Consider the following 21,781-nt stretch of genomic DNA (forward strand, 5'->3'; position numbering starts at 1 on the left):
GATCCTCCTACCTCAGCCTCCCAAAGTCCTGGGATTACAGGTGTGAGCCACTGCCCCCAGCTCGTGCTTCATCGTCTAATGCCAAACTGATAGCAAAATCAAAACCCACTGACCAGTGAAGACATACTATAGCAAAACCAACTGCTGATAGTAGATCAACTCAATCCAAAGAAAACTCAGAAGAGAGAAAAGCTCATCTGAATGAGTGGAAAGCTGGCAAAGAGAGTGCTGAAAAGGCCTCCTAACTGAATAGTTACCTAGTGTGAGCCTTAAGGACAAAATGAAAAACCAGTTGGGTCCTTTTGGACTACCATGATAGAAGATGAACAAAAATTATTTACTGAAAAGGTAAGCAACACATTTTCTGAATGCCTAAACCTAACTAATGAAGGCTGCCCAGAAGAAGAAATACCGGTCACACTGAACAATCTGATTAAAAATATTCCAGATGCCAAAAATCTTGTAAAATATTGAATATGTCTTGCACATACTGAACCAACCCCAAGTCCTACTGAAAGTATTCTCACCATCTATGAGAAGGCCATTCTGGCAGGGGCTCAGCCTATTGAAGAGATGCGACACACAATTGTAGATGTTCTAACAACAAAGAGTTAAGAAAATGTCAGTTTTGGAGAAAATATTGAGGAGGCTTGTGCAACCAAGGAACAAGTCCAAGAAGTAAACACTGGAGATACAACTGTTAATCTAGAGTCAGGAAAACCAGAAATGGGGACTAGACATCACATTTTTTTGTATGTTTCCACAGGCACTGAAGAGAATAGACATCATGGAAATGTGCTATTTCAAGATTCTGAAAAATAGCAAGATGACAAAACAAAAGATCCAACCAATGATGTTAATATCCCCAATACAGAAACTATGGCAAGTTACTTAATTAAATATAATGTATTTACTATGCCATACTTGCAAAGTGTAAAAAAGAAGGTGCAATTTGATTAAACAAATTATACATTTAAAGAGCTGAAGTTTTTAATACCAGTGAGATGTTCTCAATGTCAACATAAAACTTTAAAATTGCCAGGTATGTTAAAAGACCATTATCCTTGCGTGTCTTTTTTTTTTTTTTCTTTCTTTCTTTCTTTTTTATTATACTTTAACTTCTAGGGTTCATGTGCACACAACGTGCAGGTTTGTTACATATGTATACATGTGCCATGTTGGTGTGCTGCACCCATCAACTCGTCATTTACATTAGGTACATCCCCTAATGCTATCCCTCCCCCAACCCCACAACAGACTCCGGTGTGTGATGTTCCCCTTCCTGTGTCCAAGTTCCTTGCGTGTCTTCATTGGAAGAGTTAACAGAGTTGGGAAGTGATACTGATCCCTTTGTATGCTGTCCTAATTCAGCATTATGCTGAATGTACTCTTGAGACTGAAAAAACAGATGAGATAGAAAGCTCTGGTAAGGAAAAAAAAATGTCAATGCTACCTCCCTTAAACTGCTATCACCAAATCGTGAAAAGCAAGAGAGGGGACATGGGAGATGACGCTGGAAGAGTGGGCAGGAGCTAAATCACAGAGGTCCATGCACCATTTAAAAATGCTTGGACTTAATCTTGTGGGCGATGGGGAGGACTGAAAAGCTTTTAAGCAGGGAAGCAACATGATTCAACTGCCAAGGGGAGAGGAGGAAATGCTCAAACCTGTCTCTCTGAGCTGGGGGTTGCATTGGGTTTTATAAGCATAGGATAATGAGGTGTGATCTGATTGCATTTTGCAATGACATGATGCCAGGAGGCATGATATGACTGGATCCTGCCATGGGGTGATGAGAGAGCTCATCTGATTGGATTCTGGATCCTGTTATGCGGTGTCTGCTTCTCAATTCAGTCGCCCCCACCCTTCCTGGTCTGAGCACTCAGGTTTCCCCTGAGGTAGCACATGTGTTCATCTGGACACGCTCAGATTACGTGACTTTCAACCTGGGGTCCATGGCAACTGAGAAATAACTCACAACTTTGCTACATAAAAGTTGAACCAGATTGGCCTGATGTGGTAACAATAACACAACACAGAAAATTCAGAAAAGAGGAGTAGGGGGAAAAAGCTAGGGCAGGAATTCAGATTTTGGATGTGCTGTTTGGTTATGGTAGATCTTTGTAGGTCTTTTTAAATACAAGGATCTTGAGAAATTAGACATTAAGTTCGTTCTTAAAACCTTTATCATATCCTTCTAAGGCATTGTTTTTCAAAGAAAGATGTAATTTTGCTTCCCAGGAGACATCCGGCAACGTGTAGAGGTATTTTTGGTTGTCACAGCTGGAGGGAGGGGTGCTACTGGCATCAAGTAGATAGGGCCCAAGGTTGCTGCTTAGCATTCTACAAATCAATGCGCCAGTCTTCCATAAAAAGGAATTATCTGGCCCAAATATCAATAGTGCCCAGACTGAAACACTCGGTTCTAGGGACTAGAGGAATACCAGCATCTTACTTTACAATTTTCTCCAGGGCCAGACATTGGAGAGTATGGATGGGTCAATTAAAAAACATCACCACTGCTGAAAAACTAATGTAATCTGAGTGTTGGCAGAGAAATTAAAAGTTATCTCATTCAACCACTCAGCTGATATTTGAATACTTGCTTCAATAACCTGTCATTGCATGATAAAGTTTATTGCACAAAACACCTCTAACATATCCAGAGGTTGAGAGCCCAGCTTGAAAGCATTTCATCTTTTGAAAGGTGTCCAGTTTCTATTTTTCAGTCTAAAGTTGACCTCTCTATAACAAGTAACCACTGGACCCAGTTTCACTTCTTAGTTACGCAAAGAACAATTTCTTTTCGTTATAATTATATTTGAGGTTTATAAAAGCAAATTTCTTTCTCCTTTGCTATGACTTCAGCTTTACATAAAGAATAAGACTGGGCTGGCCACGGTGGTTCGCGCCTGTAATAAGACTAGGCCGGGCACGGTGGTTCGCGCCTGTAATTCCAGCACTTTGGGAGGCTTGGGTGAGTGGATCGCTTGAGCTCAGGAGTTGGAGACCAGCCTGGGCAACATGATGAAACCTCTTCTCTACAAAAAATACAAAAATTAGCCAGATGTAGTGGCATACATCTGTAGTCCCAGCTACTTGGGAAGCTGAAGCGGGAAGATGGTTCGAGCCCAGGACGCAAAGGTTGTAGTGAGCCAAGGTCACACTACTGCACTCCAGCCTGGGGCAACAGAGCCAGACCCTGTCTCCAAAAACAAAAACAAAAACAAAAACAAAAAACAAAAAAGGAATAAGAGCGAGCACATAGCATTTTCTTTATACATAAAGAGAGCACATAAAGAGGCAAAGCAAACAAAATTATATTGTAGAAGTTTGGACTTGGGTAAAAACAAGAAAACTTTATAATGGCAAGGGAAAACTGTCAAGAATCAACAAAGAAAATCCATGAACTCTGGACAGAACTTAGGAAAAGCTTCTGATAAGAAAAATAAACCAAAGATTTAGATGCTAAGTGGATCCAGGAAAAACAGGCAACACAAAATATAAATGAAATAAGTCAGAAAAAAGAAAAATAGGCAAACAAGGAAAAACATAAAAGAAACAGAAGATGAGAGTAAATGGCATCTGAATTTTAAGGAGAAGCAACACACGCCAGCCTAGTAGCAATTTACCTGTAAGTATGGCTGTCTCTGGCCTGAGGCCCTAGGAAATTAGATGAGCAGGCCTTTCCTTCTGAATTATAATGGGGACATCAGGTTAAAGCAAACACCAAAAGCAGTCTTCTTCTTCCTCCTCCTCCTTCCCTTTCTCCTTCCCCTCCTCCTCTCTTCCTCCTCCCTTTTTTCTTTGAGAAGGCTGGGATTAGGGGTTATGGGAACTGGGTGGAGTTAGGAGAGGGGGCTCACAACTAGGGGAAAGTTATACGAATTACTGTTAGCAATGGGAAGATTTTTAACTATATATGTGTGTATATATATATAGTTGTATATATACATATATTTCATGTTCACAATGAAAAAAATAGCAACTAAAAACATTTTCCTGCCTTACCTCCTGTGCTCACTGCTCAGTGACCAGCAGCAGCAGCCCAGGTCAGGGCAGTCTCTCACATTCCCAGTTCCCTGGTGATGGACCTCTGATCACTGTAGTACATAGATCCTGTCATATTTATAGGAAACAGTGACTCAGCGACAACACTACTGCCACTGTCCCGCTCAGGCCATCAATCAAATGTCAAATTTGAGGCAGCACTGGCTGGGCCCGCTAGGATGAAGGGTGTGGACACAGAGCAACACACTCTTCTGTTTTCTTGTCTAGGCCCATTTTGTGTGGGCCTAGAATCCAAAACCTGATGGGAGACTCTTCATTTCTTACTGAAATTAAGAGCATCCCAGCCCCTGGTGGCAAGGGGCAAGAGACTGCATTCTTCAGGCCAAGCAGGCGCTCAGCTTCAATTACCCCTGGGCAGTTGGGTTCACTGAATTTGGTGGCTCCTGGCCAGGACTGCATAACAGACACAGAGGCCCAAGGGTTTGCAGAAGACCAGGAGGGGCCCTCCACCTCCTGCCTCATTGTGAGGCCCAGGTTTCCAGCCAGGCCGAGTGTGCTGCTGCCCTCAGGGACCCACTGCAGAGGAGGAACTTGGGTAGCGCCCCACACCATGGAAAGGAGAGTCTTTAACTAAGCCACTGCCAAACACCATTACCTTAGGGAAGGCGCTTTATGAGACCTCAACCTGGGCAGCCAAGAGGCCACGAGATGGCAGCAGAGGACACAGCCCTGGACAAGAAACCTGAGCCATCTTGCCAAAAGGCAGATTCAGAAATGGAAAAGAGTTCATTTGTGAAATATCGTCAGTTGTCTATATTCATGTATTAAAAGCCAGAATAAATGACAGAATTTCAAAGAAATGAGGGTAAAATGTATTCACATGGAGAATTTCCCAACCACCAATGTGCCACTGCTGCATATGAAGCCACATATCATGAACTGGATTTCTTTAATGTTTAAAAGAATAGATAGGGTTTACGGCCTTTAAAACCTGTTGTCAGCGGAAACCTTGTCAGTTTCTTCTTTTGGTGAAGTTCCCATTCAAGTAAAATGAGTGACCTCCACAGAGGCTGCCAAACTGATGAAGAAAGAAGCAGATACAGTGGTTGCTGGGAATCACTGCAGCAAAGCAGAATGCTGTCATTGGAGCAGCCCGGGACTCTGGCAATAGGCAGTGTGGAGGGGGAATAATGAGGAACACAGGACAGGTTTCAAATAGTCTTTGCTTGCAGCTGGCAGAGGATAATGCACAGGAAAGCGGCATTAGTAGCACTGGAACTAAATCCCAAATCTGACTTCTCATCTACTGCGCCTTCCATTGTTACATATTCCCACCTCCCCCACTCCTCAGTTGTGACTAACAAATATGTCTTCAGACCTTGCAAAATATCCTCTAGGGAACAAAATGACCCTTCTCTGAGAGCCAATGCCCTAGAGGGATATGATGAAAAAGGTTTTATCAGAAAGGTTTTAAGAATTTAATGTTTAATCTAAGACTCTTAGACTTTGCAAGGTCTACATGAACTGTAACATATATCCAAAACCTGAATTCCTACTATGTTTATCTAATGCAGACTGATGATTGAAGAACTATAGCTGAACTGGCTCTTGAGTTTTAAGGAATTATCATTTAAATGACTTCTTACCTCTACAGGCAATTTATTTTCAACCCCTGAAGTAGTTTATAGTTTTAAAGTACTTTTCCTTGTGTGATTTTATTTTAGCCTTGATACTCCAGTAAGGTAGAGAGAATAAATATTATTACCATAACCTCCAAGTGAACAAAATGTAGTTCAGAGAGGTCTGACTTGCCCAAGCAATAGAATTAGAATCTAGGTTTCCTGAGTCCTAGTCCTTTTGAGGAAAAATTTCTAGTAAAAACTTAGGGGTTCATGAAACCAAACCAAAGAAGTAGGTATGGGCATAACTGCTGGAACAGATAAATTTCAACTGCTAAGCTGTTCAAAAATCACCACAAACTATTAATTCCATTTCTTTTTTTCTTTTGAGACAGAGTCTCACTTTGTCTCCCAGGCTGGAGTGCAGTGGTGTGATCTTGGCTCACTGCAACCTCTGCTTCCTGGGTTCAAGCAATTCTCCTGCCTCAAACTCTTGAGTAGCTGGGATTACAGGCACCCACCACTATGCCGGCCTAATTTTTGTAATTTTAGTAGAGATGGCCACCATATTGGTCAAGCTGGTCTCGAACTCCTGACCTCAGGTGATCCATCCATCTTGGTCTCCCAAAGTGCTGGGATTACAGGCGTGAACCTCCCAGCCCCGCCAACTATGTTTCTTTTAATGAAGTATTTCTGCTTCCCCTCTCCTTGCAGGCATTGCCCTTCTGGCCTTCCTTAAGTTGGGTGTGGCTATATGACTTACTTTGGCCATTGAATGGGTGGAAGTGACATGAATGTATCACTTCACGGCAGCATTTAAGAGTCCATGAACAATTCTTCATGCTTACTTCCATTATGAGGGTGGGGGCGGGTGGGTAACTTTAACCTTCATAGTGACAGGGTAGGATCTCAAAATGGTGGCGCTCCATGAGCTTGGGTACCTTAAACATTTGCAATGAACAGAACCCCTTGCCAGTCTACTTTGGACACGGAGTATGAGAAACAAACCTTTGTGGTTTTAAGCCACTGTGGTTTTGGCATTTACCACAGCAGAGCCTAGCCTAATCTGACTGATAGAGGTTAATTTCCACCGTCATCAAGCTTCTCTAGGAACTAGAATGCAATATCTAATCTGATCACATCACTAAAACCTGGAAAACAGAACAAATTCTTAATTTTCTTCCCTCAGCTTCCTCATCTACCACCACCTTCTGACTTTCAAGAAAATTATTTTCTCAGCCCCGCACACAGGAGCTCTCCATTATTCTAGCAGTTACACTAGGGGAGAGGAAGAAATGCAGAAGGCCTAGATCTTTTCTCCATTCCAGAGCCTGATCCCAGAACTGTCCCCACCCACTAGTACTCACAACCTTGTCATAGGAAGATTATTACCACTCTTTCAAGGTGTCACAAACAGAAAGGAGCTGCAGCGGGCGCCACTGCAATGTCAAGGCAAGGCAGCCAGGCTGCGCTCTATCCTCACTGGTGCCTGGCCCTGGCTAGGCCGGGAGAAGCAGCATTCTCTAGGGAAAGAAGCCTTCTCAAGTGGGAACAAAAATGAGTGTGAGGCCCACAGCCATCCCGGGCACTATGTGAATTTGGGGTGAGTTCTCTTGGTACACTCCAGCTCTGGTCAATTTCTAGTTTCTAGCGGCTAGCAAGCCGCCCAGCTGCTGCTGCTACTGGGACTCCCAGTTCTCCTGGGCTTTTCCCAAGCCCAAGCGAGCCTGTTATCTTTGCACACTTGCAAAGGTCGTAAACGGTGGGGGTTGAACGCAGCCAGAACTTCAGCAACCCGACCGCAGCGGAGATCAAAGGTCGGCGGGTCAGCCCAGAGGCCGAGCCTGCGCAGTCCCGCTCCCGCGTTGGAGATAAAGGGTGGCGGCGGCGCGGGCTCGTTACATCGGCGTGCTCGCAAGAGGCGGGAAAGCGTTAGGCAGAGACGCAGGTCGCAGCGTCCCTCCCTCTGCCTGCCCTATCTACCCGCCTGCCCAGCGAGCCTGTCTTCAGCGCCCAGGCCCTAGGGGAGGGGACGAGAAAGGCCCCGCGCTTCTGACTCATCATCTCCAACCCCTTTCTCGCGCGCGCTCCAAGTCTCAGGACTTCGGACCTGGGCCCTCCTGCGAGGGGGTGCGGCGACAGCATCTGGGAAGCCCCAGCTCTGCCAAGCGTCAGCTCCGAGCCCTCGCCAGTCTCTGAAGCTGCCAGCGCAGGGCTGGGGACCCAGAGCCAGCTCTCTATTGCAGTGGCTGGGGGAGCGGCACGCCAGTGCAGGACCGCCCGCCCGGCTCCTCCCCGAACGCGGGGCCAGTGGTCGCGTCCGAGAAAGCGCTAGGCTAGGCCCCGACTTCCCCGCCTCGCGTCACTCAGCACATCCACAGCGCCCCTACCGCGGAGAGAAGGCTCTTTATTTCCCAGCCGGTCACGGGCTAGCGGGGCATCCTGGGACTTGTAGTCTCCGCTGCAGTAGAAAAGAGACGGATCGAAAGGGGAACTGGGGCACTCCTGAATTGGATTCAGGGAGTTGGCGTGTGCAGGGTCCGGGATTTGGAGTGGATGGGATTATGAAAAGTGGACAGAAAAAAAGAGTGAGATGAGGCAGATGTGAAGCTGTATGGGGAGGTGACAGGGAGGGAGGATATGGATGGGAGGGAGGATATGGATGGAAGGGAGAAAGCAGCTTTTCAAGGTGATAGGTGAGGATATATTCTCGTCCAGGTATATCTTCCCCTAACAGGGAAGGAACGCAAAAAGGGCCTGCTCTGAGTGAAAACTGAAGGCATTCCCGGACTTCCTGTTGGACTCAAAGGATCCCAGCAAGCTTCTGAGTTTGGTGGGGTGGGGCAGGAATGTCTGGAGAGCATTCCCTCAGGGTGGAAGGAGAGCAGCACGTGTCTGTTCCCGCTGTCCCGCCCTCTCATTTGCTCCTGTGCTGGCCACCGTGGGACCATTCTCCAAACCAGGAACCTCTTCCAACTCAGAGAAGCCCTGAAAACCAGAAACAGGTGTGAGCAAATTGTAGAGGTGAGAAAGGAGAAACCCCAGACAGAAACAACTGCTTCCTCCTGCCCAATTTTTTATCCTATTTCCCATAGTCCTGCCAATATTTAGGCAGCTTCCTAATGCTTTCCCACTCTTTTAACCTCAATCATTTGGGTTCCCAATTCCCTCTTACCCACCATTAGGGGAGAAATGTCCAAAGCCAGAGAAAGCCAATCAGTTTCATTCCAGGACCTCTTTTCTCTCTTGCCCCATTGTTTTCCGTTAAATGCCACTGACCAGGATAGCCAGTGGAAAAATTAGTTGGCAGCTAGCTATTCATGCTTTCTTCCCTGCCCCCATACCTCCTGCAGCTCCTGGTAGTGCAGACTCTGGCTCCTGCAGCATCCTGGTTTCCTCTGGCTCAGCAAGAATAGGGCGTGCACTGAGACCAGCACTCCCCCTAGGGTGAAGGCCTCAGCACTGAGCTCCAGCACCAGCAAGCCAGCATGCTGCAGGTAGACAAGGCTGAGAATGCAGGGACCCCGCACCTGTTCGCCCCTGCCCTTTTCCCTTTTCACCTCCTCTTGCCTCCTCATCCTCCCACCTTCTCCTTCATTCACCAGTACCTGGGAGGAGGCAGTTGGGGCAGGCCCCAAGGCTGTCTTCATCACCTCGACCACCACCACGATGAAACCCAAGATCAAGTTGAAGGTGTTGAATATCATCATGGCCCGCACCTGCCAGTGAGCCAGCTCAGCCCTGCCCAGCCTAGGGGAGTCATTCCAACCTCAATCCCCACTTGCAGCCTAGCTGAAGACAAAACTCAGCTTCGGTTTCTCAGCCTCCAAACAGGGCCATAAGCCCTCTAACTTTTTTGCTTTCCCTCCTCAGTCATTGAGGCCAGTGAGTGGTGACAGCTGAGAGGATGAGTCAACACTTAGCCACTTACTTCCTAGGCTGAGCGTTGTAGGTGTCTGTTTTAGGGAATGGGGGGACAGTGCTGCGTTCTCTTCCTTCTCACCTTCCAGAGGCGGGGTGCTCTGCGAAGCTCTAGGGTGACAGTCCCAGTGAGGAGACCCTGAATGGTGAGAGGGGCAAGTGTTGAGCTCTGGTCCCATTAGGAAGGGGCCCTGGGACCTTCCACCCTCCCTTGTGGTGGGTCTTACTGAGGCTCCAGGCCCAAGAGGCAGCGCTGTGGCCATGTGACATTCAGAGTTCAGGCAGGCGACTGAGACAGCAAGGGGCACCACAACCACTGCCAGCCATAGCTGACTCACCTGGGGTAAGGGCAGGGTAACTGAGGAGAAACTGTCGGGGATTCCCTTCCCTTCTCATAACTCCTACCTCTTTAGAGATCAGGAAATGGGATTGAATGGAGGGTAGAGGAAAGCAGTCAACCCAGAGCAAGAAAGGAAGTGATCATTAAAAAATAAGTATCATTTAATTTTTTCTGCCTCATATTGTAGTTTAGTTACTTACCTGTATGTTTTCCCCCACAAGATGGAAGCTACTTGGAGATTAAGGGTCTTGCCTTGTTTATTTCTATGTTTTCCTCTACCCTCCTCCCATTCAGAACCTAGCACAGTTTCTGGCACATGGTAGGTGCTCACTTAACATGGATGGATGGATGGATGGAATTGAATTGGGTAGAAGTGGACATGCTGAGACTTGGGATGGGACCTGTCCTCACCGCCAGCACCAAGAGGTGCCCACTCTGCCTGTGCCTCGCCCAATGTTGTAGCTTTTCCAGACGGAGGCTGTGTCTCTCCTGCTCTTGCTGACCAGCTCTATCTTCCATGGCTCCTTTGCCCACAAGAATTAGGTGCTTCCTAGGCTGGGAAAAATACATTATAGTTTCCATCTATTAGGAGACAGGACATGCAACAACATATCTTTCAGTTATACCTCTGCCCACTCCCAATATCCAGGGATTTGAGGTCCAGGTCCTCACACCTACCTAGTCTGAAGCAGTTAACTCCAAAGGGATGGGACCCAGCTGGGTCTTAGGTCTCCTAAGGGGCTTGATAGCTCAGAGCAGACGACAAACTTGTCCTGGCAGAGAAAGGCTGTCAGGGATGGGGTGTGGTGGGGCAAAGGTTTCTATGAAGGCCTAAGGATCTAGGGAGTGGCCCTGGGTAGATACCGGCCTCAGTTCACTCCACAAGATGTCTAGCCTGGCCTCACTCTGTTCCCATTTCCCATTACCCGCGTTTCTGCCCATCCTGGGTTCCTTTTCTGGTTTCACTTACTTCATTCCCATGGACACTATCACTCTGGACCTCAATTCCCCCTCATTTCCATATGATCTTACTTCTTCCTTTGGCTTCCTCCTCAAATTATTTGTCCTTCCTTAGAGATCCTACTTTCTGTCTGGATTGGTCCCCTGTCATTACTACTTGAAGCTTTGCTCCCAGACCAGGTAAGGTTAAATTCCAGTGGCTTTCTTGCCTCTCACTTTCTGGACAGTCTCCCTTCCCTTCTTTCTTGAAGGTTTTACTCTGAATTGAACACTGACTAAATGGATGGGGGGACTCTGTTTATAGTGGGGACTGTTTTTGATTCAATGATAACCTGCAACTGGATATATATATATACACACACACATATATATGTATACATAAGATGGTCCTCAAATAGTGAGTCTTGGAAGGATGCTGTTGCAACAATTAATATTTTTGAGAGAGAAGGTGCCTCATAGCCAGACAGACCTGGACTGGAATCTTAGCTCTGCTGCTTCTCCATCTGTGTGATCTTGGATACATTATTATTATTGTTATTATTATTATGTTATTGAGACAGGGGCTCACTGTCACCCAGGCTGGAATGCAGTGGCATGATCATGGCTCACTGTAGCCTACACATTCTGGGCTCAAATAATCATCCTGCCTCAGCCTCCCAAGTAGCTGGGATCACAGGCACATGCCACCATGTCTGGCTAATTTTTAAATTTTTTGTAGAGACAGGGTCTTACAGTGTTGCCTAAGCTGGTCTCAAACTCCTGGGCTCAAGTGATTTCCCCTCCTTGGCCTCCCAAACTGCTGGGATTACAGGTGTGAGCCACTGTGTGTGTCCTGATAGATACGTTTTTCTACCTATTCGAACCTCAGTTTGTTCACTGATAAAAGGGGGCTAACAATATGACTATGAAGAGTTGTTGATTCAGGGTGGGTGCTTACTATTAGTGGTGCTGATGAGGTCAAACTGATAAGCCTGATGCCCATACACTAAAGGTGTTATTCAGAAGGTGAGCTGAGCTGGGGACACATTTCTACAGTCAGAAGCACAACCAGCTGGGCCCAAATATATTCTGTAGATCAAAACAAATCCCAGGTCTACCTGGGTGCCCTTGGCAAGTTGCTTAATCTCTCTGTTCCCTTATCTATAAAAGGAAGTTAATAATACCAGTCTCAAGGGGTTGCTTTCAGCATGGAAGAGAGCTTAGCCCAGTATCTGGCACACAAGTGCTCAATGTTAGTGGCTATGATCATCATCACTATTACTTCTTGTTGTTGATGGTAAGAGGAGACTGCGCCAGAAGACTCTAGAAGTTAGTAGAGGAGGCATGGTCCTGGGAGGCAAGTGATCTTTTGTAAGCCACTCCTGCCCCATCAGTGCTGTGCCAACATCGGCGGGGCACTGTATCTACTTTTTTCTTTCCCGGGGAGTGGGAGTCACGTTTTAAAGAGATCCAGAAAACTGTTGTGTGTTTACTCCTCCTCAATTCCCATGTGCATTGATTTTATTTGGTGGCGATGTGAGATGTTGGGCTTGCACTGAGGATCCCTGAGCCTGCAGGCCACTGGAGAAAGAGACTTCCTGAAGCCTAATTTTTCTTACTTGTAAATGGGGACAATTTTATTATAGAGGGTTATTGGAAAGATTATAAACTATTAGATAGGTGAACAGGCATTCGGTAAATATTGAATAAATCTGAGTATACTACTTACTAGTTTGTAGTCTAGACTACAATCGCCTGGAAGGAAGGTACCACTTCTCTCTCATCCCTCACAGCGCTGAGCTCAGTGCCTGGCACTTAGTAAGCACTCAGTAAATATTTGTTGTATTGAAGAGCCATTAAAGTGACTTGAGGGATGGAAAATAGAATTCGAGAGGAAGGAGCAGGAATTGTTTATCAAGAACGGAAAGGACCGAAGAGTAACTTTAATAATGTGTCTTATACGGCCGACATTAACTATCTCTATAATCGCCCCTCCTCCTCCCCCAAAAGAGAGACAGAAATTGTAAGGGAGAGGCTTTGAGATAAAACCCCAGGAAGAACTTCCCGAGTCTGTGCATGTTGGGGCAGAAAGAGCGGCAGAGCCAACTCCTTCCCTGGTATGTCCGGGTTTAGGGAGGGAGGGGCAGTGCTGCTTGGAGGCTGGGGGAAGGACGAGATGACCTTTCAAAATCTCTTCCAGTCTCCTGTTGGAATCCTCTGTGCGCCCCACCCCCGCTCCCTCCCTTACTCCCTCCGACAGCGCCCCCCGTCTCCAAACCGTCCGCACCCCGCCCCTGGCGGCCGCCTCTCGCGGCTCCCGGGGTCCCCAGCTCCCTGTCCCCGGAGCCAGAGCCCGGCTCCCGCGCGGCTCCCAGCCCCGCCGCGCCGCCCCCCGCATGCTAATGGCCGGGCCGCCTCCCGCCGCACACAATGCGGGCCAGGGCCGGGGGCGGGGGACCGGGGAGGGGGCGGGGGCCGGGCCGGGGGCGGGGGGGCCGGGGCCCGGCGCATCTCCCCCGGCCCCACGTAACGCTGACGCCCGCGCCGCCGGCCCGCCGCCCGCCGCCGCCGCCGCCGCCGCCGCCCGCTCCGCCGCCGCCCGCCCGGGGCTCGTGAGTAGCCGCTCCCCCCACTCCCGGGCCCCCCCGTCCGCCACCCGGCCCCCGCCCCCGGCCCCCTCCCCCCCTCCCGGAGGGGGGGCCCGCTCAGCGCGCCCGGCTCGGAGCAGGTGCAGGGGGCGGGGGCGGGGGAGGGGCGCCGGCTCGGCCCCAAGCAAACTTCGCCCAGAGCTCCTGGGGGGGCGGGGTGGGGGTGGCGGCCTCGGAAGCCTGGAGAGCTGGGGGGCCCCAAGGGAGGGGGGGCCAGGTGGAGGAGCTGGGGGAGCAGACACCAAAGGGAAGGGCCAACGGGGGGGATGTGGCGGGGGAGGTGGCGGGTGTCTTTGTAGGGGCCCGAAGGCAGGGCGCGAGGGGCCTGGGGGTGAGGGGCCGCAGAGCCGCGAGCCTGAGTGGATGTGCACCCCTCAACCCCCGGCCCAGGTAGGGCTGGTGGGGGAGGGGAAAGGAGCCCAAACTCTCCGGGAGCACGGGGTGGCGGGGGAGGGGAGAGGATGGGGGGTGCTTCCCTCTTTGCGTCCCAAACAAAGTGTCACAAAGAGCTCGGCCCGCGGCAGCAGCGGAGGCGGCTGCAACTCAGCTTTTGTTCTCCTGGCCGGGGGTAGCTGAGCCTTGGCCTCCCTATCTCCCAACCCTGCCCCCCATCATCCTTCTGGCTTATCTTCCTGGGGAGGGGTCTGAGGTGCTGCTGGAAAAACCTCTCGGGCAGGATTGCAGGTCCTACCCTACTTAGCAATCTATTTCTGGGAGGGGGATTTTCCCAGAGGCTCTCTTGATCACCCCTACGTCCCAGTCTGAGGACTGAGGCTCACGTGGGTGCTAATACTGACTTTTCTAGGGTCAGCTCTACTTAAGGGGACTTAGGGCTGTCTACATGCCCCCCGTTCCCAAACCCAGGTCCTCCAGAACTTTCAAAATCAAAATCGGGGTTGCGTTAGGACATGCCTCTGGGATAAGATTCCCCATAGTGGGATGGCAGCAGGTGAGCAGGTGTGCCTTCCTCTTGCTTCCTGCTGTACCTTTGGAGTCCATGGCTGAGGTTCCATGTCTCCAGCTCAGGAGAGTGAGGACACAGGGAAGGAGGCTTTATCAAGAACTCAGTCTAAAAAGGCTGGCGAGCTGCAGAGTGGAGTGGGTTTGGAGGAGCTATCTGAGCAGTGAGGTTCAGAGGGCCATGCAGAGGAGACCATAAAAGTGAACTACTGGTGTGTGTGTGTGATCAAGGTAGTCTTGACTGTAGACCGCCCTAGAAGCTCCCTTTCCTTTTAACCTCATCTAGTGCAGTGGTAATCATAATTGTTAGCAGATTCGGGAGGTGTAGGATTCTCAAGAGGGAAAACTGTCGTGTTAGACGTGACCAGAGGCAGTTACAACTGGACCCCAGAAGTCCTGAACCCGTGCTCCTTACACTTTGACCCTAAAAACTTTTGAATCACAAGACTTGAGGGACAGTCTTTGTGTTCCATTTAGCAAATACTTCTATGTACCTGTCCTTGTTGTTTCTAAGTCTTTTCACCAACCATTCCATCCTTCTCTACTGAGTAAGGTTTAGTGATCCACACCCACTTCCCTACCAGCTGCCCCAGCATGTAAGGATAATTGGCCTGTTGCTTTCGAAAGGTTTCTGATACCTATCCCTGGCCCTTCATCCTTACAGAATCCAAATAAGGGCAAGATAACCCCTGATTCCCAGTGGGGGTGGAAAGTAGGTCAGTGCTGCTGTCTGGCCAAGTCTCGGGGATGGTGTTTAAGGCCTTACTATAGAAAACTCTGTGATTATTGTCCAGGGCAATATATGCATGACCTCAGTTCCAAGGCAGTTCATAGTATCCCAGTCCCTGTCAGTTCTTTCCCCTACTGAGAAAAAATCATGGGATCAGGTATCTGGAACCTGGTTTGATATGGAGATGATTCAGGAGATCTTGATTGGGCCTAGGAAGGTATCTCAGTGAGTTTTGTTGATTTTAGGCCACCTTCTGGGGAAACTTTCCCTGCTGGGGAATTCAGCTTCAGTTTGGGCCTTCTTGTATATCACTCTATTTCTGTTCTGGAAACTGCTATGTGCAAAGTGGTTTATTGTTGTTTTGTTTTGGGATAGGAAGCTTTGCCCTATTCCCACTCTTCTTGCCTCAGATATGAGGCCAGCTTCCTATGAGATTTTGCTGGCTATCCTACAGACAGTTTTATGGGCCCTAGAATCTTCTCAGAATGAGAGTATGTGCCCATAGGTTAGTCAGCTATGACCATGCAGTATTCCCAGCCCCCCCGCCTCCACCATCTGCTTCCTCTGAATATACCAGATTGGCTGTACACCAGGATGTTCCGGGAATCCCCAGGAGAGCAACAGAATGTGATGGACCCAAATATGATGCCTCAGTAACTCATTCCAGGATGTACAAACTGTAACTGTCAGGATGCTCCTTATAGCTAATTAAAATTCTTCTAGTTACATCTATTTTCTATTAGCTTTTTCTATTTTCAGTGACATCTAAAAGGCCAAAATAATCCCTCTGGTACCACTGGGTTTTTTTCTATGGTTTTCAGATAGGAACGAAAAAAAAATGCTCTAGCTTTTCTGTGTTGTATCTGTGATGCTAAAATGGCAAAGAGCCCCTCTAGCACCTCATAGCTCTATCTATGGTACTGAGGTGGCCCAAGTGGCTTCTGTGGTAGCCCACTGCACTCTCCATGGTACTGAAGGGATGACCATTTGTTTTAACATCTCTCTGGGGTCCAAAAGAGTTCTATGACTTAGAACCACAAACTTTTTTTGAGCAGGAAGGGACTAACAATATAAATTAGTCCAATCCCCTTATTTTACTGATGAGTAAACTGGGAGGTTAAGTGATTTAGTAAGGGTTGTAGGGTTATCAATGTTCAGACTAGGCCTACAATAGCCTTGTACCCCTCAGTCCTATTCTAATTCACCTTTTGTGGCACTATTCAATAAGCCTAGCTAGGCTCTTAGTCCCAGGAAAGGATCCAGAGGATGAGAGTGGGTGCCCTAATTTGAAGCTACAGAAATACACATATTAAGTGATAGTGGAGGTCGTCTAGTGACCCTTGGACAAGGACACTTTGTTAATTATAATAACTGCTAATAATAATCCTATAGCCCAGATTCCACATGTAACAGGTACCTGCCCCTTCATGGAGTTTTACCATATCCACTAAATGTCAAAAATTAAAGAAGCCTTGGACCTCCAGAGCCTTTTCTCTCTGCTGACAGGCAGGTTGACTCCTGGCCCAGTTCTTTTCTATTAAAGATCCTTAGGCAAAGTAGTGCTTGCATCTTTTTCTTTCTCAGTAACCCATTTCAGTTTCGTGATGCCTATTGTAAGGAAGTTCTTTATATCTCAAATATTCTTTCTTAGACAAAAAAAAAAAAAAAAAAAAAATATGGTTAGGCCCACATTCATTTAGCCTTGACCAGATACCGTTCTCTATATGAGGCAGAAAGGTAGACTAGATGACTCCTGGTCATCTTCCCAGGCCTATTTCCATGAATCTTGATTCTGGGGTTTCTTCTAAGTCCTCATGCTAAACTCCTCTGCAGCTTAGGATCAGCACCCCCCACCGCCCCCCCCCATCCTCTTCCTCTCAATGATCTCCTTCCCCAGCACTGGAGCTCTGCAAGTCCCAGGCCTAGGGAATTTTAGCCTGGAGAATTTTAACCCCTTCCTGCTCAGAGCATGTGCTGAGTCCCTATCTGTGCAGATGGCCCAGCCCCGCCCCCCGTCCCTCACTCCAGCCTCTTGAGCTCAGAGCCAGTGTAATCCTCCTCTTGTGTGAGGGAGCCTCTCCCCTGCAGAGAGGAGGAAAGCCTGCCTCGGAACAGCCCTGGACAAAGGGGCTCAGATGCCCCATCATACTGCAGGCTCCAAGGTTTGAAACAAGGGGATGAATCCTATACGGTATTTGCAGTTTTTAGCCCCTTCCCCAGGCTAGCTGTGCCCCTTAACTTCCACTCCTCCCCCAACTCTGTCTTCATTCCCTCTCCCTCTGGCTCCCTCCCCCTCATGCCCCTCCCCCTCTGTCTGTCTTCAGACTCTGCTGCTGGGAGGTGTTTCTCTCCCATGCATGAATGAGTCTCTGTAATGAATGGAAATGAATGGATCAGGAATCCAGGCGGAGGGAGGGAGAATGAGGGGGGGAAAGACAGAAAGACAGGGTAAGGGCAGAAGGAAGCACTGTGGAACCTAGAAGGATGTTTGGCTGGCTGGTCAGTTAGGGGTCTCAGAGCAACTGATCCCATTTGGATAACTGGGGAGCATGGCAAGCCCACCCCATTTGCTCACCACACTGCATAGCCCAACCTACATGGGAGAGGGGCATACTGTGATGGTCTTCCCCACCGCCAGGGGGTGGGGTGGTAGTTGTGATTGTTCTGGACCATGCATTTAAAATGTAGAATTTCGGGAAGAAATCTGGATTATTTGGGAGGCTTGTAGGCTTGGCAAATCAAGAGGTACAGTTTTTGAGTACAGCAGCCCCTTCGTGCCTCAAGATGCAAGTAGGGAGAAGGGATTGGTTTTGGGAATACAGAGTGCTGAGAGTCTGGGGGTAGGGAGTGACTTTACTGCTGAAAACTAGGGCTCATCTTTTCCTCCAAATCTGTCTTTCTTGCTTTAGCTCCACAGCACCTGTTGCCTTCATTAGCAGCTTTTCCTCCTCTTCCCTGCACTCCCCAGAACCAAAGAATGTGAAGGGGGTCCATGGAGGTGAGTGAAGCTCTGGCTTCAACCTACAAGTACCTACAACTGTATACTCCTTCTCCTGCCTACCTGTCTCTCTCTTTGACCTCCCATTATTAGAAGTTAACTCCTTGGTCCTGACATCTCGATTCCCATACACCCCACCCCCAGTTTCCCGAGGTGAGTAGCACTGTGTGTTCCTAGTTCAGGCCCCAGTCCACCTTCCCTCGTGTTGTCCTGGCCCTCAAGGTGACGCCCTTTCTTCCTTTACAGCTCTACCTTCACCCTTTGCTCTACGCAGATCTTTCTCCACAGGGCTCACGTCCCCGCGCCCCGAGCGGCCACTTAGCGCCGTCGCCGCCGGCTTTCGACGGCGAGCTGGATTTGCAGCGATACTCCAACGGGCCAGCCGTGAGCGCAGGGTCGCCTGGGATGGGAGCGGTGAGCTGGTCTGAGAGTCGTGCAGGCGAACGGCGCTTCCCCTGCCCTGTATGCGGGAAGCGCTTCCGCTTCAACTCTATCCTGGCTTTGCACCTGCGGGCGCACCCAGGCGCCCAGGCCTTCCAGTGCCCACACTGCGGCCACCGCGCGGCGCAGCGGGCTCTGCTGCGCTCGCACCTGCGCACACACCAACCCGAGCGCCCACGTAGTCCTGCTGCACGCCTGTTGCTGGAGTTGGAAGAGCGCGCGCTACTACGCGAGGCTCGACTGGGGAGAGCCCGAAGCTCAGGGGGCATGCAGGCCACCGCTGCCACTGAGGGCTTGGCGCGGCCCCAGGCTCCTTCATCGTCCGCCTTCCGTTGCCCCTACTGCAAAGGCAAGTTTCGCACCTCGGCGGAGCGCGAACGCCACCTGCACATCCTGCACAGGCCCTGGAAGTGCGGCCTGTGCAGTTTCGGCTCCAGCCAGGAGGAGGAGCTGCTGCACCACAGCCTGACGGCCCACGGGGCGCCCGAGCGCCCCCTGGCGGCCACCACCGCTGCGCCTCCGCCTCCGCCTCCGCCTCAGCCTCAGCCTCCACCCCAGCCCGAAACTAGATCAGTCCCGGAGCCGGAGCCCGAGCCCGAACGTGAGGCAACCCCGACCCCAGCTCCTGTCGCTCCCGAGGAGCCCCCAGCACCTCCGGAGTTCCGCTGCCAAGTGTGCGGCCAGAGCTTTACACAGTCTTGGTTTCTCAAGGGCCACATGCGTAAGCACAAGGCCTCCTTCGATCATGCGTGTCCGGTGTGCGGCCGCTGCTTCAAGGAGCCCTGGTTCCTTAAGAACCACATGAAGGTGCACGCCAGCAAGCTGGGCCCACTGCGTGCCCCGGGGCCTGGCTCCGGGCCTGCCCGGGCGCCGCAGCCTCCTGACCTCGGCCTGCTGGCCTATGAGCCGCTGGGCCCAGCGCTCCTCTTGGCCCCGGCGCCCACCCCGGCCGAGCGCCGTGAGCCCCCGAGCCTCTTGGGCTACCTGAGCCTGCGGGCTGGCGAGGGCCGGCCCAACGGCGAGGGTGCTGAGCCTGGGCCCGGCCGCAGCTTCGGAGGCTTCCGCCCGCTGTCCTCTGCTCTCCCGGCCCGGGCGCGCCGGCACCGTGCGGAGGAGCCGGAGGAAGAAGAGGAGGTGGTGGAGGCCGAGGAGGAGACCTGGGCCCGGGGCAGGTCGCTGGGCCCTCTGGCTTCCCTGCATCCGCGCCCGGGTGAGGGACCGGGGCACTCCGCCCCTGCTGCTGGGGCCCCGGCAAGATCGACCAGCACGCAGGGTATGTGGGGACCCTCCGCTCTCCGGGTCCGCTGCGTCCTCTGACTCTTACGCCGCCACTCCCCCATAGCTTCCTTTTTAAAATAACTTTTCTTTCTTCTGAGTTGTTTTGTTTTGTTTTGTTTTTTCCTGGAGGCTTTGCCATCATTTGAGAACACTTGACTCTTTAGTCACAACAAATCTAACCCCTCAGACTTTTGTTTCCTTCTGGACTCCGAGGGGAAGCAGCCCGATGGGGTGGGTGTGGGGTGGGTGCGCGGGACCCGCACAGGGTGTAGCCCCGCTGACCTCCTCTTCATATATGTGTTGCAGAAGAGAACGGGCTGTTGGTTGGAGGGACCCGGCCTGAAGGGGGCCGGGGCGCCACCGGCAAGGATTGTCCCTTCTGCGGAAAATCTTTCCGCTCAGCCCATCACCTCAAAGTGCATCTGCGAGTGCACACAGGTGAGGGAGGCAGCTTCCGGCGTGGAGAGGGGACTGGGGGGCGACCAGAAAGGCGAGGGCTCCCGAAACACCGGGAGGTGAAGTCTGTTCCGAAGCCTTCAGTTCAGCTGGATGAGATCACTTGGGAAATGCTCCTTTATTAAATCAAAGTGGGTGGGAGACGCAGTGCCCTTTCTTGGTTCTGAGAATGAGGTCTCTAAATTGGGCGAAATTCGGGTGGGTGCGTGCAGTGATCGTGACCCCGTAACCCTATTGCACCCACTTTCCCCAGGCGAGCGGCCCTACAAGTGTCCGCACTGCGACTACGCGGGCACCCAGTCCGGCTCGCTCAAGTATCACCTACAGCGCCACCACCGGGAGCAGAGGAGCGGGGCCGGCCCCGGGCCACCCCCGGAACCACCGCCTCCTTCCCAGCGGGGTTCAGCCCCGCAATCTGGAGCCAAGCCGTCTCCACAGCCTGCGACCTGGGTGGAGGGTGCCTCAAGCCCCCGGCCTCCTTCTAGCGGTGCTGGGCCGGGGTCCCGTCGGAAGCCCGCCAGCCCTGGGAGGACCCTGCGCAACGGGCGAGGTGGTGAGGCCGAACCCCTGGACCTGTCCTTGCGGGCAGGGCCAGGAGGCGAGGCCGGGCCGGGGGGTGCCCTCCACCGCTGCCTCTTCTGCCCTTTCGCCACTGGAGCCCCAGAGCTCATGGCCTTGCACCTTCAAGTGCACCACAGCCGCCGGGCTAGGGGCCGCCGGCCACCCCAGGCTGACGCGTCCTCGCCCTATGCCCGAGTACCATCAGGAGAGACCCCTCCCAGTCCTTCGCAGGAAGGGGAGGAGGGCTCCGGGCTGTCCAGACCCGGAGAGGCAGGGCTAGGGGGGCAAGAACGGTAGTGAGCCCTCAGGGGCGATTAGCTTAGTGAGCTTACCCCGCCGGAGCGGGGGAGCGCTAGAGGTAGTTGGGTAGAGAAGCCAGCAGGGGGCAGCGTGGGACCCATATCCCAGCCCCAGGCGGACCGGAGGTGGAAGGGGCGGCGGGCGTAGGAGGGTGGGCTGGCGGTACCCACCCAGCCCAAGGGAGTCACAGTGCCTTAGAAGTGGCAGAGGTGAGGGTCAAAGAACGGGGTCCCTGGGCTGGCAGAGAGGGTTTGTGTCCCTGTTGAGGAGCCACTCTGCCAGTCTGCTGGTCCATAGGCGTGAGAGTTTATTTTTGTACAAGGGGTGAGGGTGGGGAGCACTGTACCCTTCTAGCCCCATCAGGGGCCCTGTAGACGTCGCTATTTTTGGTACGATTCCTGTCATCCCTGTTGCAGAGTCGTGTCCCCAATAAACAGGTGTCGTGAGGCACAGGGCCCTGTGTCTGTCTGCCTACCTATGTCCTGCTCCTCTCTTTGGGCCCTTCTGTCAGGAAATAGTCACCTCTTCATACATTTAGTTATCACCCAAAGAGTTTGATAAGAAATGCAGAATATTGGG

The 21,781-nt window shown here is 51.0% G+C and overlaps 2 protein-coding genes and 1 pseudogene across 18 annotated transcripts; 2 read left to right on the plus strand and 1 right to left on the minus strand.

Moving 5' to 3' along the window:
* Window positions 1-50: 50 nt before the first annotated feature.
* LOC103231520 (cytoskeleton-associated protein 2 pseudogene) lies at window positions 51-1,382 on the plus strand (annotated as a pseudogene).
* A 6,635-nt stretch (window positions 1,383-8,017) lies between these two features.
* TMEM253 (transmembrane protein 253) lies at window positions 8,018-10,410 on the minus strand. The gene is made up of 6 exons (XM_007990721.3): window positions 10,303-10,410; window positions 9,779-9,889; window positions 9,634-9,690; window positions 9,239-9,349; window positions 8,975-9,121; window positions 8,018-8,618 (listed from the first exon to the last, which is right to left on the minus strand). The coding sequence occupies exons 1-6, from the start codon at window positions 10,408-10,410 to the stop codon at window positions 8,499-8,501; spliced, it is 654 nt and encodes a 217-aa protein (XP_007988912.2). The 3' UTR covers window positions 8,018-8,498.
* ZNF219 (zinc finger protein 219) lies at window positions 8,566-21,656 on the plus strand. Of its 17 annotated transcripts, XM_073012952.1 has the most exons (6): window positions 13,332-13,442; window positions 18,078-18,166; window positions 18,260-18,319; window positions 18,455-19,880; window positions 20,192-20,323; window positions 20,595-21,656. In XM_073012952.1, the coding sequence occupies exons 4-6, from the start codon at window positions 18,572-18,574 to the stop codon at window positions 21,197-21,199; spliced, it is 2,046 nt and encodes a 681-aa protein (XP_072869053.1). In that variant the 5' UTR covers window positions 13,332-13,442; window positions 18,078-18,166; window positions 18,260-18,319; window positions 18,455-18,571; the 3' UTR covers window positions 21,200-21,656. The 17 variants fall into 17 exon arrangements, with proteins under 17 accessions (XP_037843527.2, XP_037843529.2, XP_072869050.1 ...); XM_037987599.2 differs by lacking the exons at window positions 13,332-13,442; window positions 18,260-18,319 and adding an exon at window positions 8,566-8,654 and having other exon boundaries at window positions 18,413-19,880; XM_037987601.2 differs by lacking the exons at window positions 13,332-13,442; window positions 18,260-18,319 and adding an exon at window positions 8,567-8,654.
* Window positions 21,657-21,781: the final 125 nt, after the last annotated feature.

Source organism: Chlorocebus sabaeus, chromosome 29, assembly GCF_047675955.1.
Source record: "Chlorocebus sabaeus isolate Y175 chromosome 29, mChlSab1.0.hap1, whole genome shotgun sequence".
In the NCBI taxonomy this organism is placed as follows: domain Eukaryota; kingdom Metazoa; phylum Chordata; class Mammalia; order Primates; family Cercopithecidae; genus Chlorocebus; species Chlorocebus sabaeus.

Coding starts and splice junctions, on each gene's coding strand:
- TMEM253 (XM_007990721.3), bottom strand. CDS start 10,410: ATGGAAGATAGAGCTGGTCAGCAAGAGCAGGAGAGACACAGCCTCCGT. Junction 9,890..10,302: donor GGCACCTCTTGGTGCTGGCG/GTGAGGACAGGT, acceptor CCCTTACCCCAG/GTGAGTCAGCTATGGCTGGC. Junction 9,122..9,238: donor CCCCAACTGCCTCCTCCCAG/GTACTGGTGAAT, acceptor GTCTACCTGCAG/CATGCTGGCTTGCTGGTGCT.
- ZNF219 (XM_037987599.2), top strand. Junction 19,881..20,191: donor AAGATCGACCAGCACGCAGG/GTATGTGGGGAC, acceptor TATGTGTTGCAG/AAGAGAACGGGCTGTTGGTT. Junction 20,324..20,594: donor GCATCTGCGAGTGCACACAG/GTGAGGGAGGCA, acceptor CACTTTCCCCAG/GCGAGCGGCCCTACAAGTGT.